At 46.9% G+C, this 16,393-nt stretch overlaps 1 protein-coding gene across 1 annotated transcript in view; it reads left to right on the top strand.

Moving 5' to 3' along the window:
* The window catches only part of SLC24A3 (solute carrier family 24 member 3), a 486,207-nt gene that overhangs the window by 51,958 nt on the left and 417,856 nt on the right, over positions 1 to 16,393 (top strand). The window contains exon 2 of the mRNA XM_082743162.1: positions 8,315 to 8,443. Coding sequence (XP_082599288.1) covers positions 8,315 to 8,443 — 129 coding nt within the window. The remainder of the gene's footprint in view (positions 1 to 8,314; positions 8,444 to 16,393) is intronic.

Below are 16,393 nucleotides of genomic sequence, written 5' to 3'. Positions count from 1 at the left end.
CTTCATCCCTTGCAGCCTGTCCTGAACACCTTATTCCTCAAAGCCATTTCAATCCCCATACAATTTCCTGGCACTCTCATGGCTTTATTAGTTTTGTTCATAGAAACCATTGGGAAGCTCTGTGTTCATGGTAGGATGAAAGGTATTTATGCAGAGAGAAAAAAGAGCTCTGTGTTTGGGAGTGCACTGCATGGACATGGTGAGGATGAAGGCCAGGGAAATTTTGATACAAATGTGGAGGTTCTCATATTTTCTTCCCACCCTTCAGTGAGTTATACAACCCATCCTCTTGGAGTGCATGACTCTCAAGGTTGGGGATGGAGCTGCCATGGGACCCTGTTAACCTTTGGTCAGATGACTCTACCCCGATATAAAATAATCCAAGCTCAAGGAAACTTAGAGGTCAGATCACTCAAGCCTTTTCACTTTTCAGATGCAGCAACCGAGATAAAGTGACTTAGCTTCTCCAGTAGCCTGGAGCTAGTTGCAGAACTGGCATAGAGTCCCAAGTCACCAAATGGCCAACATGGTGAATTCTTATGACCATGAGCCCTGGGGTCCTTCGAACAGACCCACTTGTTTTATTTAGTAGGGCAATTAAAGAAGATGGAGCAGGTTTGAAAGAGAAAGCTCTGAAACCAGGCTGCCGGAGCCAGATCTTTCAAGCCTTTCAGAGGACCCTGAGGACAGATCTGAGGAGACAGACATGGCGGGAAATGTCTCAGGGAGCCCACACAGCTCCGTGGGGGCCAAAGCGCCATCTTTGGCCATGGCTCACATGGTGCTCAGTGAGGCCCTTCAGGTCTCTGAGGATGTTTAGGGGTTCCTGCGTTTCCAACTTCAGAGGTAGAGAGACCAAGCAGGGAACCATACTGGGAACTGTGCAAGTGTTCCATGACATCTGTGAACAAGTTAGGAGTAAAATAGTACTCATGAGTCAGCTGTTGAAACACAGCATCCCATGCAGTGGAAGTGTGAGGTGCACCCTGAATTCTGCATTTCTAGAAAGGTCCCAGGCTATGCTCAGGCAGCTGGTCCCAGGACCGCTTTGAGGAGCAAGGCTGTAATGGGAACGCTTTGTCCAGGAATCTGGTAATCCTGAATTTCTGGCTCTGGTTTGCCACTAAAATTCTCGGCTTGTCATTGAAACATCACTCCGCCCCACCCCCCACCCCAGTCAAGGGGCATGACCCCTGAGGGGTGAGACAGAATCCCCTGGGTATCTTTCCTGGGGATTCATGGATTCCTCCCAGTCCCGCCCAGATGGTGGCTTGAGTGAAACACGGTGACACTGTGACTCTCCGGCATTGCCTGAGTTCCAGGCAATGGAAGGAACACAGGGAGGAGGAAAACCAAGCAGGCTGGGTATTCCTGGAGCTTACATATGGGTTGGAGGGTAGGGAGGAGCAATAAGGACAGGTTATGATTCTGTCTGTGATATGTGATCTGAAGGAAGAGTAGAACTTTTTCGGGGAGCTTGTGGTGAGAGAGGTCCTGGAAGGTCAAGGAGGGCTGCCTGGAGGAAGGACTTCCCTTTGGCAGCAGTGAGGGACTCAGAGTCTCACAACTGGGCCTCCTTTGTTTGGCCATGGCACAGTCTGTATCTGGGGATGGTTTGGACTCCTGACTCATGCCTTTGGGTGGGTGCCTTGGGCAGGCCCTTGTCCCCAAGGCCATTCTTGCAGGAGCTCCGCCAGCCTCTGTGGGCCTGGGGTGAGTAAGTGAGCTGGGCTTGGTGTGAGGAGGGAAGGGAATGCACAGCAGGGGTGAAGTACTTTGCCTGGGGGGTGGAGAGGGGGGAGTAGAGAGATAGCTGGGCCTTCCTTTGCCCCTCCTATGGGTTGGTTTGCTTGGAGACTGCTAGTGGGACTGGTCTTTCCCATGCAGGACACAACTGAACACTACAGCATGGCCTGAAACCTTAGTAGCCGGCTGTGTGCTCCCTGCCCTCTCTTTCTGCATCGGATGCCCTGGCTTTCCAGCAGTGGCAGGCAGGGACTGGTTCCGTCTGCCCCGCAGCCTCCCCGTGTGTGTGATGCCTGGAGGACTGCCCCTTGGGCTGTGGGGACAGCCGCTCAGGCTCCAGTGTGCTCCATGAGGCTTTGGGGGCTCCCCTGGCTGGAGACCTGCATTTCCATCCAGCCCCCAGGAGATGCCCATGCTGTAGCTAACAGAACATTCTGCAGGAGACCTCCAGAAGACAGGGCATCAGCAGCAGTGCCTGCTTCTGGGGCATAGTTACTCCTCCTCTGAGTGAAAGGGAGGCTCAGTGGAGGGACAGAAAGACTTCAGCTTTTCCACAGGGTTTTCCTTGAGGAGAGGTGTTGTGCTCCGGTGCTAGGAGGTTTGAATTCAGTGTGAAAGCTTCAGCCTGTGAATGCCGAATGTGGCTGGAGCACTAGGAGAACTTGTCCTAGTGCGCTGGGATCTCAGGATCTCCCCTCTGCCCCGCCACCACACCCGACAGTGTGTAGAAGCAGCTAGAGAGAGGAGAAGTGGGTTAAACAGAGTGTGTGGCCTTCCCACCACACCGAGGCCTCTGGATCTACCCTTCTCTGTCTTTCTGGAAGCATTGAGGCAATGGAGAAGAACCAGCGCACAGCCCACTCAGCCTCTGGCTTTTTCCTCTCCTGGTGGTTTTGGAGAGCTCGCAGCCTCTCCACAGTTTGTGTTCCTTTCCAAGGACCAAGAACAGTGCAGAGAGACACACTCTCTTCTTTCAGCTGGAAATTCCATGTGAAAATTCACGTGCAGGAAGCTGGCGCCCCCATTGCCTCTTCTTCACCCCGGGAGAGTGAGAACCACTGGGCTCACCCTGGAGAGACTCTAGGAGTGGGGTCAGGAAGGGGGCCATGTGGAGGGTGCCGCTGGGGACCGGCAGACCTTGCCCCTGCTCACCGAGTCTGCAGAAGGCGGTCTACTGGCCGTGGGCCTATACAAACTTGACCTCCAACCCCAGGGTGAAGACCCGGGGCGCAGAGAGTGGAGACAGCTGTGTAAACCAGGGGGTGGGGTATTTATAGCCACGGTAAGGAGCGCTGAGCCAGCCTAGAGAGCCAGAGCCAGTCACTGTGGCCGTTGGCTCCATCTCTTGTTCTCTGTTAACTCGGTTTTCGGGACATTATTTCTTCAGTGTTGCGTTAGGCATTCTGGACTCGGTTTCCTCGTCTGCAAATGGGGGCCTGTTATCCTGATCTTCGGAGCATTTCAGAGTGGTGGCTCTCTCTATCCAGTGTTCAAGAAGAAATGCAGGATTCTAGTTTTCAGGGAGGGGAGAGTTAACATGGCCTCTCAAAGTGAGCCCTTGAGGCCATGTCCCCCGGGCTCCTGGAGCTCTGGGATGAGGTGGGACACAACATACCTGGATTTTGGAGACAGCTCTGGGCTTGAGTCCCAGCCTGGCCGCTTAACCCCAGCAGCAGCAGTGAGGCGGTGGAAACGCTGCGGGAGAGCATGGGGTGGTGTGGTGCGTACGCAAGGGGCACGCAGGCCAGTCGTGGCGTTGCCAGTCGTGGTGCAGCAGCACGCCTGCCTGTCTGTGCCTGCCTGTGTGTCTGTGGGAGTCACCTACTCAGAGAGTGGACAGCCCTGCCTCCCTGAGGGGCCTGGGGCCAGTATTTGGGAAGGACGGAAGCCCTGTGCAGGAGAAAGCGTGTTCATTTTCAGGAGAAGGCTGAGATCTGGGGTACCCAAGGAAATCCATTCTTGGTGTCAGAAAACTTTGGGCTCTCTAACCCTCAGTCCCAGTGAGTAAAAAAGGGTGGGGGGAGGAGAGAGAGCAAGTGAGCAAGAGAGAGACAGAGAGAGAGGCCGAAGGGGGTGGTAAGAGCAGGAGAGGGTGAGCACACAGCTCTGTAATGGAAACTTGGCATCCAGCCTCTACTTCTTCCCTTCCTCAGTGCATGTGGCTTGAGTCTGGGCTTGAGAATGTCTTCCCCTTTCAGCAGGCACCCCGCACGCTCCCCGTGGCCCACCCCGTCCCCCCTTCTCAGAGCCTGCAGTCATCCACGCTGCTTCCATCGGTGACACAGGACCTGGGAGCCTCCTGCCTCCCTCCTCATGCACCCCCTCCCTCCGGACTAATTAGGCCAACATGCGACTTCCAGGGCCTGGCAGATGAGGAGCCAAGAATGCGGTGGACAGGCGCCAAATGTTTTTGTTGACATTGCTCAAGTGCAGCTCTGTGGATCGGCGTCTGCTGGGGCAGAGAAGTCCAAGGAAGCTGGAGATGCATAAAGGGAGAGCGGGGAGAAACCCAAGTGGGTGCCTCTTCCAGTCCCCTTTGCCTTCCCCACGGCTCCTCCTCTACCCCCCGCCCCCAAAGAGCCCTCCAAGTCATGACCCATGGGACCATCTTAGTCTGTGAGGAGGCCACACTAAGTGGAGTGCCATGCATTCACTGGGGTTTTTGGAACCATTTTGTTTTCTGTTTGTGACGGCTTCATGTGGCGTATGCCTCACCACTGTTCCTGATGGTTTCCGGAGAAATGAACTAGCTGGAAGTAAGTTTAGGGGGCCCATCTTCACCCCTAACCTATTAAAAGATTCAGGCCGCATTGCTGATCTGCCTCACTGTACCTGAATAATGCAGCCAGATGGACTGCATCCTCCCTAGGGATCTACCATGAATGTGGCCCTTGGGTGACCAGGCCTGGGTTCGGATCCCCATTTGGATCCCCATTGCTTGCCATGTGACCTTGGGTGAGTCTTTGAACTTCTTCACACTTTGGTTTGCTTATTTGCAAATGGGGCTAATGGTTCAAAATAAGACTGCTGTAAAATGAAACATGGATGGAATGGAAAGTTCTTTGCACATAATAGACACTCAGTAAATGGAAGCCATAATAGCTCTTAAATGGTAGTTGGGGTGGTTGGCTATGGATTGGCTCTGATTTTAGGCAAATCTCTTCTACCCCGACTTCTTTACTTCAGAGGTAGGTTGACCCAGCACCAACTGCCCCTCCCTACCTCACCAGGATTTTGTGAGACCAAATGGAATGGGGTATAATAGTGTTACACTTGGTTCTCAGTAGGGAAGGAAGTGAATGCAGTACTTGCTGTCATCACTCTGATTTTCTCAGACTCTGGTCTCCACATTAGTAGTTCAGTGGTTAGTGGTCAACTATATTTTTGTTGAGATAAAAATTTGTAGGTTTTGGAATCCAGAGGTGCTGCCTTAATGGTCTCTAATGCCTGAAGATATTGAATCATTATGTAAAAAAAAATCCTCTAATTTTCTGCTACAATAGCTGGCTTTATTTTTACATCTCTTAATTGGTATCAGCTTTTCTTTCAGAATTACAGAACCATGGAAACTTGGCCTGAGAAAGAACTTTGGAAGTCATTGGAAGGGACACTTGCTTCTCTGCAAATCTTTGGAGTCTCCCTAAGCATTCGGACTGTAGTACCACAAAGCACTTTTCTCTACCCCGATTGTGAGAACAGCAGAGTGGCCAGTCTGTTGATCTGTAGCACACCTCTGCCTTTGGATCTTATGCAGGCTGGGAAATGCCATCAGTGCCCTGCCCATATCCCTTTGTTCTTGCCTCTTCAGTGCTCACTGGTACTGTTTAAGTCTTAGCATCTGCATTTCATTGTCTAAGGCCCTTGCCTGGGCACTAGAGCCCACCTTGGACTCCCATGTACCAAGTTCAAAGTGCCAGGGAATTCATGCCCCCTGGAAATAGCCTTCAACCAATGGCAGACCGCGGATAGGTAGATACGTACCTAAGCTTGCTCACTCCTGAGTATCTGAGCTACCTGTCTACTTTGACCCCCAGAGCTTTCCAGGGGAGCCAAGCTCTAGTTGACTCATTCTGGTGACTGGCTTGAAGTGTATCATCTGTTGGCTGTCTCCCCTTCCCCACCCCATGGTCCTGTTCCCTTACAGGTACTTCCTGGGGTCACCCCCCATCCCCATAGGAAAAACCCATGTTCAGATCCTCATTTCCGGGGCCGCTGTGGAAACCCAGCCTGAGACAAATGCGCTGTCTTTCTGCACACTTGCAGATAGTTTGTGACAATAAGGTGCTAAATTCACATTTCAGGGCTGCTTGTTGGATTTTCAGGCCACTGACCTTATTGTTTCTTCATGAACTTTTGAGATTATTTTCTCTGCCTGTCACCGTTCTTAATCCTAAGAATTAACTGTGGAGGTTAACCAGATGACGCAAATGCCTTGCTTTCACCTTGAATTATCTCTGGCACTGTTCTCTTAGTTATGACTACACTGATGTCTGTGGCCACCACGTGGGCTTTTGCATTTCAGAATCTAAACTGATAGTTAATTCTTGTTAGGTTCCACATTCTACATTTGTGTGTGTGTGAGAGAGAGAGAGAAAGAGAGAGAGATGTCTAAAATAGCTGTTCTGGCTAATATGTGTAAGTTGTAATGAAATACCTTGATGATTTTATATCTGAGAGCAGATTCCATTTGACTGAGAAAGACCTTGGTGCATGAGCTGCTGCACTTATATGTGTCCTGTGGCTTATGTGAGATGTCTACAAGCACTCTGATTTCCATAAACTTCTGCGAGTCTTACTTTGTCCATCCCCAAAATGGGAATAGGTTTTTCAACCCATACTTACTGAGCACCTCCTCTGAGCCAGGAGTGATTTGGTGTTAGAGAGACAATAGTGGACAAAGTGGACAACATCCCTGCTCCCTCTTGCTTTCCCAACCAGTGTCGTGAGGTTCAAATTCAACAATGAAGGTGGAATCATCTGGGAAACTAAAATTACCATGGAAATAGGGGAATGGGTATGATGACCTTCAGCTCTTCATTGCCCATTTCAGAACATCACACTGATGTGGCTGGATGAAGTGTTCCTTCTGGCCTTCTGTGAAGGCCACTTGGCCCATGAATTAGGCCTTTATCTTGTACTTAGATCCATTTTCTGCCCACCACACTTCTGGACACTCAAAGGGTGTCCCTTGCCTCACGCCACATCTTTCTTTAGTGCTAAGCCACCAGAAAGACTGTCTTTGCTTGCTGTTTCCACCGCCCAGTGGCTCTCTGAGGTCCAGCTCTGTTATTTCTTAGCCTTTGTCTTACTTGATTTGTCTGTAGGTCAAGGCCATTGGCCACTCCTGAAATTCCCTTTCTGCTGACCTTGCCTTATGCTATTACCTGTCCTCTTTCCTTTCCTTTCATGATCCATTCTCTAACGGAATGTTGAATTCCCCATTACCTCTTCTCTTCTCTTTAGTCCCCTCCCAGAAGACCCCATGCATCATGTCTCATACTTCTCCCTATTTGCTTATGACCTTCTTGGTGCTGTCTGTAGCTTAGCTCCCTCCCCTAAGGTATCTCCATCCCCTCTGCTCACAGGCAGCTTACCACCCGTTCCGTGCTCCACAGCACTTCAAGGTCAACAAGTCCTTTATGGTTACGTGCTTCTTTCTCCCCTCTGATGTGCCCTTCATCTTTGTTCTTTCTCTTGGCACGTCGGTCCCTACAGTCATCTCAGCTGGAGATCTCACCACTCTTAACCTGCTCCTCCTGTATTTCATTCAGTGGTTCAGTGTTTTCACATTTGTGCTTTCATCTCTTGTTTGTGGAAGTCTTGATATGCAACATTGACTGGCCCAGACTCTGGGGATGTTGACATGGTATCCTAGCTTGGGGAACCCTCCAGAAGCAGTTCCTGAGAAAGTGTTCAGTTGTGAGAGGTTTATTTGGGAGGAGTAGATGCTGGTGGGCTCGAAAGAGTCACACTGACTTCATGGACCTAATTATACCCATCTCTTCCCAAATCCATGTTCGGTGAGGTCAACGTGGGAACTTGGCCATGATGAGAATATTTACACTATGGAAATAGGCCAGTGGCTCCAAACAAGGACTCCCCCTGCCCACCCCCTCCAGAGAGAGTTGGTTGTTAAAACATGTATCAGTGTGTTACTAGGAGTGAGGAATTAAGGCAGAAAAGGACAGCAATTAATACATTGTGTTTTATCAGGAGTATTACACTGTAGACAACTGGAGCATAATCCCAGTGGAGAAGATTCTGTAATTCAGTTTAGAATACGCATCTTGAAGTCATCCCACTGGAGTGGGTGAGGTAGTAATATACCAGTCCCTCCCAGTCAGTGGCTGAGGGCAGCCTCTGTCAGGCCCAGCAGGATCCAGCAGCCCAAGGAAGCCAGCAGGCAGTCAGGGGCTGCGTGAATGGAGTATAATGATAAGACCCAAGGCAGGAGGAATAGGCTCACCACTGAGCAAATGGTGGCTGATGGAGGCGCTGGACATTCAGCATTGGGAAATGCCAAAGCCCAGCTGTTAGTGATGTGTGGTTATGCTCTTTGTCTCCCCAGACCTCGACTTCATGGACCTCCTAGGGGAAGACCGACAGTGGACCGTGGGAAGGAAGTTAATGCAGGTGAATGACACTCTGACTTCAGAAGATGCAGGATTCCGGAGCAGCAAGAACTGCACTGAACCAGGTAACAGTTACAGCTGCTGTTGTGCGCAGTGGCTGCCATTTTCTCTGGTTATGACTAAGGAAGAGCTGGACGCCATCTTTTCCCTTTGAGTTCTAACCCAGAGAGATCTTAATAACATTTAGGGCAGGTGTCTAAGAAACTGAAAGGGGACGTTCTGGGTGTGATTCTACCTCTGCATTCTTTTTCTAGGGCATGGGTGAAAGGTAAGTTAAAGTCAGCGACCCTCATGATTCTGTGCTGCTATTGAATGTGGGGGCTGGTGCTCTCAAGTGGGAAACTGAGTTGGGAGCAGGTTGGGTGAGGGTGTTCTCTGGCAATCTTTGCTTTGATCTCTGGAATCCTCTCTGGGTGGTTTTTAAGCAGGAGCCTTGTTTCTGTCACAGTAAAGAAAAAGGGGGTGGATCCATATCCTTAACTGTGTTGTTGGTCTTCTTGGGAGAAGTGAATATTCATTTACCAGTGGTCATATTTAATATCTGTTGTGTCTTTATGTTGATCTTGAAAGGAAAGCAAACATAAAGGGAATGAAGGGGACTTGGAATCGTCAGAATCCAGCCCACCAAATCTCAGAAAAGGCAAGCACCCTCTGGATGGTTGAGGGCCTTGTTAGTTTCAACCAGGGGTCAGGAAGCTTGTCTCACAAATGGACAGACAGGAAATATTTTAGCTATTGCCACCCATATATTATGTCTATAGTTTTTGTTTTTTTGTTTTTTTTTAATTATCCTTTTATAACCCTTTACACATTTAAAAACCATTCTTAGCTCATAGACCATACAGAACAGGCATTGAGAGGTATTAGGCCTGTGCTGTACTTTGCCAATCCTGACTTGGGCTGTTTGGCTCTCTGGGACCTCCTTTCCATGGATGGTGGGAACTTGGGCCCCATGCATGCCCCTTCTGAGGGGTCAGGAGCTCAACCATGTGTTGATCCCACATCCAAAGGCCAGTCTCATTTTTAGTGTCACACTGCAAAGATATAAATAGTCTTCATTGCAGCCCAAAGAACCTTAGACCTTTGAAAACAGAAGTTGCTCTGTGAAGTTGTGTGCCTGCCTTTTTTTTGATAGAGGTGTCCTTCACCACCATCCTGAGAGTTTTAATAGTCCGTTCCTAGGCAGAGCTGGAAAGAATTAAAAATCAATTACCAGCAATCCCCCCATCCCAAACCCACAACAACCCACAATGCTATATCGTCTATATTCCTCAAGCTGGAGAATTCAGGGTTACTGTGGCTATTACTAAATTCTCTGAAGGAATACCCTTGAAGGTTAGTGAAGCACATGGCTGCTCCATGAGCTAGAAGAAAAAATGGATGTGATGGGTTTGAGTGCCAGACTGAGCCAACAGAGCCTTTTGTAGAAAGATGCAGCAAGAACCCTGGTTGCTGATCTGGTCATGTGGCCAAATATTTTTCAGTGTCTTCTGATAACTAAGAGGCAGGTAGTGAGCGAGATGTCAGAAGACTAGAAATACTAGAAAGACTAGACTAGGAGGCCATTTGGCACCTTTGGTATACCTTTGGTATGGGAAAGAATGGAGTCACTTGCAGTACAGTGACTGGCTTCGGGTTGAGGTCAGCCACCATGCTCAGGGCCAATGGTGATAGAAGGGCTTCTGATCCCTGTTGAGAGATGTATGTTGGGGGGGGGGTGCTGTCTCTGTGAGTGGCATTGTTCATTGTATCAAGAAGCATCTTTTTCAGAGTGATGGGTGTAGAAGAATAAAGCACATTAAAACAATTTCAAGAGAGGAAATGACTCAGCCCCCAGGTAGAAAGGAAGATGTCCAGGTTTTTGGTGTTGACAGAGAAGGCACAGGGGGAGAGAGGAGGAAGGGTTTCTAGAGAGTAGCAGGAGGAGAACTAGAGCTCATAATGCTCAGAGCTAGTCCAGAAAGAATAAAGACTCAATAGGAACATTCTCAGTGTCTTCATTTGGGGGCTATCGGAACTGGGCTTGATTTCTGGGTGCTGGACCTCAGAGCCAAAGACCACAAGGAAGGTGATCATGCCTGAAAGAGGAGGGGTCTTTTTTAAGTCCTGACACAGCAAGGGCCTGCCTGGAGTCTCTGTTCTTCACCAGACCTGCCTTGACCATCCCAGGCTGCTGTGACCATTCTTTTTGCTAAATGTTTTTGGACAAAATGTCTCTCACTGTGCTGTCCAATATGGACACTCAGTAGTGACTTAAATTCAAATTAAGTCAAATTAAATACATTAAAAATTCAGATTCTCAACTGCACTAGATACATGTCAAATACCTAATAGCTGTGTATGGCTCATGGCTACCATAATGGAGATCGTAGACCATTTCTGTCATCACACAAAGTTCTATTGGATGGGCAGGTCTAGAGCTTCCATCTGCCATCTTTCTAGCTTAATTGCAGGCACCTCAAGGATATAAAGTGGACATGTAGATTTGAGAGCTCGTCTCTTCCTGGGTTTTGGAATCACCCTCCCCTGGATTTGAATCCCAGCTTAGAAGCTGTGGGCTTTGGGCAAAATAGGCTTTCTGAGCCTCTCTCTGCTTCTGTGAGAAATTGAGGTAACCATTCTGACTTTTCATGACTGCTGTGAGAATTGGTAATGAAGTCATGAAGTATGACCAGCTTAGTGCCCTGTGTGTGGTAGTTCTGTAGTAGGAGTTCCCTCATGAATTGCCAGCTGTTGGGAGCAGCCATTCCTCCATTATAGGTGGGTCATGGATACCTTCTCCAACCCCTCCTCATAGGAATGGGCACATTCTGTTCCTCTTGTTCTGTCAACAGGCCACATCCTCAGGTGGCCCAGGTCTGACCCATCAGGAAGGTGGGCTGAGAGGTTCAAGCACTATTTTCTAGTACATAAAAGCTTGAAAGATCTCGCTATGGTAATAAGCACATCACCTCTGAGGAATGCTCTCTTTCTACAAGAACGTGGTCAAAATGTGACCACAGACACAGGTGACCCCCAGTAGCCTTGGTGCTCTTTCCAGAATGCTGTTGGAAGTCTGCTTCTCAGTTTTCATAGAACAGATATTTTATGCAAAAGTGTTGAGAGCAACAGCACTCATAACATCGGATTTGGCATTTAAATACAGTAGTATTCATCTTCTCTACCTCTAACTTACTGTGGAAGGGCGGGATTGAACTGGACTGAGCCAAGGCCTAGTCGCCCAGGTTTCCTTAAGAGGTCAGAGGGCCCTGGAGGCAAGGAATATTGCTTGTACTGGTTGAATGCAGTAGTGTCTGCTCTCAGAAGTCTTCAGTGTAGAGGCTAAGAAGGAAGCCATGTGGTTTCTGGACTGGCCTCTCTTCTGCTTTGTGATGATGTCAGCAGAACAAGAGTGTACTTCCAAAGATGATGCATCAGGCTTCCCTCTGTGCTCAGAGTAGTGATTATTTACTAGGGGGCCTGAGCATTTGGGATGCCAGCATGGCCCATGACCATGTGAGTAATGGTGTCAGGGTCATAGGCAAGAATTAATTTGGTTCTTGTCATAAGGTACACCTAGTGCTACTCATCATGTCACTGGGCTTCTCAGACTGTGTTCTAGGAACCCATGGCTTTAGGTGCCATTAGAGTAAGTATATTCAGAGCCTGGAGATGGAATGATCTCCATCCTGGGTGTATCTCTGTTCAGGATAGGGGCTTACTTTGCTTCTCAAATGTCAATTTCCTCATCTGTGAAATAGGCTTGCAACTAGTTTATCCTTTCTACTTCTTCCACTTTACAAATCCAGTAGTTCCACAACATTTCAAGAAGAGAGATTCATGAAGACATCCACCCCAAGTTGACCTGCTCCGTTTTCCTAAATAACTTCTTTGCATTTGCAAAATTCCATATCATACCCCACCCCCTCCTTGGACCCTCCCTCTCCTTTCCTCTTCTCCTCTACCCCTCCCCTGCCCCATCCCCCATCTCCCTCTTTGCCTTCTTCTCAAAACTAGGTGCCCAGAGTACCTGCCCAGGGGACGATAAGGATGCAGGGTGCTTAATATAATGTCAGTGCTGTCTTTGGTTGGTGTGGTAACACAAAGATGACACATTCTTCATATGGCAGCTGCGACTTTAAAGACATGTTGTTTTGCAGTATTCTGGATTTTTTTTAAAATAGCATTCTTCCTTGCCCCTCCAAGACATGGTTTTGGTGGAAATTGGTAATTTTTTTGTGCCTCCAGAACTGCATGAAAAAGACGAAGCTCTGGGCTCCAATTTTTCTGCAATTGTTCCAGTCCTCTGTGAATTTTTAAGGTTGTTTTCTTAGCCTGACACTGCCGATTTCATTTAGAGCCTGGAAACATATTGTTTTTTGGCAAATAACACTTGAAACTGTTTACTCAGATGACCTATTAAGTGAAATTTAACTTTGAATAAATTTTATCCATGGAAAATTAAGTTAGCTAAATGTAATATTGAGAGTGGTGGACAACTGTAGCAGAAATGAACTCTTTGTAGTATTTATTTGTACACTTTGCAGAATTTTATTTATACACTTCGAAGTCTGTCTCCAGAAAAATCTATCATCTTTTGGTTTTTAGTTTCTTTGATGTTTTAAGGAAATGAGCTTTTCCTCAGAGTGCCTCCTTCAAATAAACTTTGGAAGAAAGAGCTATTTAAAATGATAGCCTTTGGCAAGAGTCTCACTCTGAGACCACTGGATGTTCTTTTGAAAAAGGGCTCATCTCCCTCTCTCTGTGTGGCTTAGTTGGGTCTAAGATCCTTGGGCCTATGCTGTAGGTACCTTTGGGGCATGCTGGGAGTGTTTACTGGATCAGGTGTCTACTGGAATGTCCGGGAAGTACATGATCTGAGAATCAAGTATGAATTGTAGTAGAGGAGGGAAGCCAGAGGTCCATATAAATGAAGCAATATGGGTAACTTCAAGGGATGAGTATGTTCACAGATTGGGAAGCAGCACAGACTGGTTCATGTTGTAGGTCATGAACAAAGTTAAGTGCTGGAGTCCTACTGGTTTTTTACTTTAAACCATAACATCAAGGCCAGCTGGTCTGGGGAGGTGGGTAGGAGGATGAGTGGTATAGGTGATGGGGATGAAGGAGCATACATTCCGTGATGAGCCCTGGGTGATGAATGCAAGTGTTGAATCAATATAGGTACACCTGAAACTAATATTGCTTGGTGTGTTCACTACCTGGAATTAAAATTAAAATTAAAAAAAAAAAAAAGGCCAGTTGGTCTATAATCATAGGGCTGGGATGACCAATCTACAAAATATGAAAAGTCTGAATCTCTCATCTCTTACATGAAAAAAAAAAAAAAAAAAAGATCCAGAGGGGATGGATGACTTTCCTCAGGTCACAGCACTTGTCAGAAACAGGTTAGAGCCCCCTGCCACCAAACTTCCATACATAGATACTCAATACATGTGGATAATTAGATAGCCTGACATCTACATGATTTGGTGTAGCACTGTCCTGTAGAATTAGAATACAAGCTACAGATGTAGTTTTAAATTTTCTAGTAGCTACATTAAAAAGGTAAAAAGAAGCAGGTAAAATTAACTTTAATCATACATTTTAGGGGTGCCTGGGTGGCTCAGTGGTTTAAGTGTTGGATTCTTGATCTCAGCTCAAGTCTTGATCTCAGAGTTGTGAGTTCAAGCCCAGCATTGGGCTCCACACTGGCTGTGGCCCTTACTTAAGGAAAAAAAATACATACATATATATGCATATATACATGTAATATGCATATATAACATATATATTTTTTTATTTAACAGAATATATACAAAATATTAAGAATGACAAATCTCAGATTGCCTCTGTGTTTTTTCCCTGGGTTTGAACCCAGGAAAGAACTAAGGTTTTTTTTAGGGACATCTGAGTGGCTCAGTTGGTAAAGCATCTGCCTTCAGCTAAGGTCATGATCCTGAGACCCTGGCTCCCTGCTCTGTGGGAAGCCTGCTTCTCCCTCTCCTGCTCCCCCTGCCTGTGCCTGTGTGCTCGCTCTCTCTCTCCCTCTCTGTCAAATAAATTTTAAAAATCTTTTAAAAAAAAGAACTAAGGTTTCTTTTTAAAAGTCTTAAAATCTATTCCTTATTGTACTAGCTTACAGAGCTTTCAACAGTGTTTCTCTGCAGTTATGATTTTCATAATGATTCACATAATAGCTGTTAACACTCTTAAGTGCAATAAGTTAAGAACTTATTGTGATCCACTCTTTAATTTGTATCAGACTCCTTACGGAATTAGATTGGGTAAGGGTAGCTGCATTAACAAATAAGTCCTGCAGATGTGAGAGTTTAACACAGAGTTAAGGATTTCATTCTTGTGGAAGGTTCTGGCCTTTGGGTGGCCCTATTGCAAGAGATGGTCCATGGATTCTGAAGCCTTCCATTTTGAGACTTTCCCAGGCTTACATTTTGGTTCCCAAGGGTGTTGTGCTTCTCTCTGCTTTCAGAGGCACAGGCATGGAAGATTGTGCATAGCTGAGTTTAAGGGATTAGATCCTCACTGCTCTCACTCCTGCTCACACGCCACTGGCCAGGGCTCAGTCACATGACAACTCCTCACTTCCAAGGAGGTTGGGATTTGTATATATTAGCAGAGTGCCCTCAAAGAAGAGAGAGATCTGGTGAACAGCTAGCTGGTTTTTGTTATCTTATTTCTTCCCCCCAAGTTTTTCTTTAAAAAAAAAAAAAAAGACTTCTCAGTTTTCCTTTATGCTTATCTTATTAGTAAAGCCGTATTTTACCCTCTACAGAAAAATCATAAGCCAGACTGACATCTTTTGAGGTGGGCTTAGCTCTTGGTTTGACCTTCCTGATTCTCACTTGGGCAAGGTGGTGCAATTTGACTCTTCCTCTCACCTTGGGAGGATCACAGGTGAGGTAAGAATTGTCCCATTTGAACCTCTTTGCACATTGTTTCTCTTCTTTGTAAATACAAGAACCCTAGGAAAAATAACGCATGTTTGATGCATGAAGCCATTGGCAGTAACGTAAGAGCTTCGGTTCCAGAGGAGATCCTCAATCTCAGTTCCATTACTTTCAACCTCTGTGGTGCCAGGTGAGTGGCTTAAATTCTTTGAACCCCATTTCCATTGTCTGTAAAATGCCAGTCAGGATGCCCACTTCACAGGGATGTGGTAATCACGAGCCAAGGAAAGCTTCGTAAACAGCTGCAACCTCATAGTATGTGCTTATTAAATGGTAGCTGCATTACCTTCGTTACTGAAATATAATGGAAGGCAGACCCACAGAGGTCATTTTTAGGGCTTTTGCAATACTCTGAGGCACCCTAGAGCATGGTGGGATTATGAAGATTACTTTTAGGATGGATAGCTTATTGAGTGCAATTTGGCCCCAGTACGGCATTCTCAATGGCTGTGTGAACGAGACATGTCAAGAGATTACCCAGGAAGCTTCTGACTAATGCTGTTTCCTGGCCTCAGAGGCCACTCTAGAGACACACAGGATGAAATAAGGAGTACAGGATTTTCTACTGCACACTAATGAAGGGTTTCACAGCTTCCAGTTCTGGGAGGAGAGGCCAGACGCTATTTATTTCTTCCAGCTTCAGAATCCCTTTAGGACTTATTTCCTGAGACATTCTTAAAAGCCACATTCTTTAAAAGTAGCCTGGGCAGACTAATCCAATGAACGGTGCATAGAATCTTCCCGAAACACAGGGGAAGGGTGATAAGCTCTGCTCTTAGATGCTTTCATGGGCCTATTTGCACAGGAGCCTAGACTCTCAAAGCATTTTTACATTCACTAGCTCATTGGAACATGTTTGGCTCCTGGAACAAAAATACCTGAAGGCCAGGAATGACTGTATTTTTGATAGATAAATTAGATCTAGACTGAGGCTGGTTAGGTTAAATAATTGAGTCATAGTCATAAATGTGGAAAGAAACTTAGAGATTCTTGATTCCAAACCCTTTTCCTCAAGTCAGGGTCCAGCTAACTATGGCCTTGACCAAATCTGGTCTGGTGACCATTTTT

Source organism: Mustela nivalis (genome assembly GCF_964662115.1).
Source record: "Mustela nivalis genome assembly, chromosome: 8".
NCBI classification, from domain to species: domain Eukaryota; kingdom Metazoa; phylum Chordata; class Mammalia; order Carnivora; family Mustelidae; genus Mustela; species Mustela nivalis.
The sequence above is the reverse complement of the archived record's forward strand: the minus strand, read 5'-3'. Positions and strand labels throughout refer to the sequence as shown.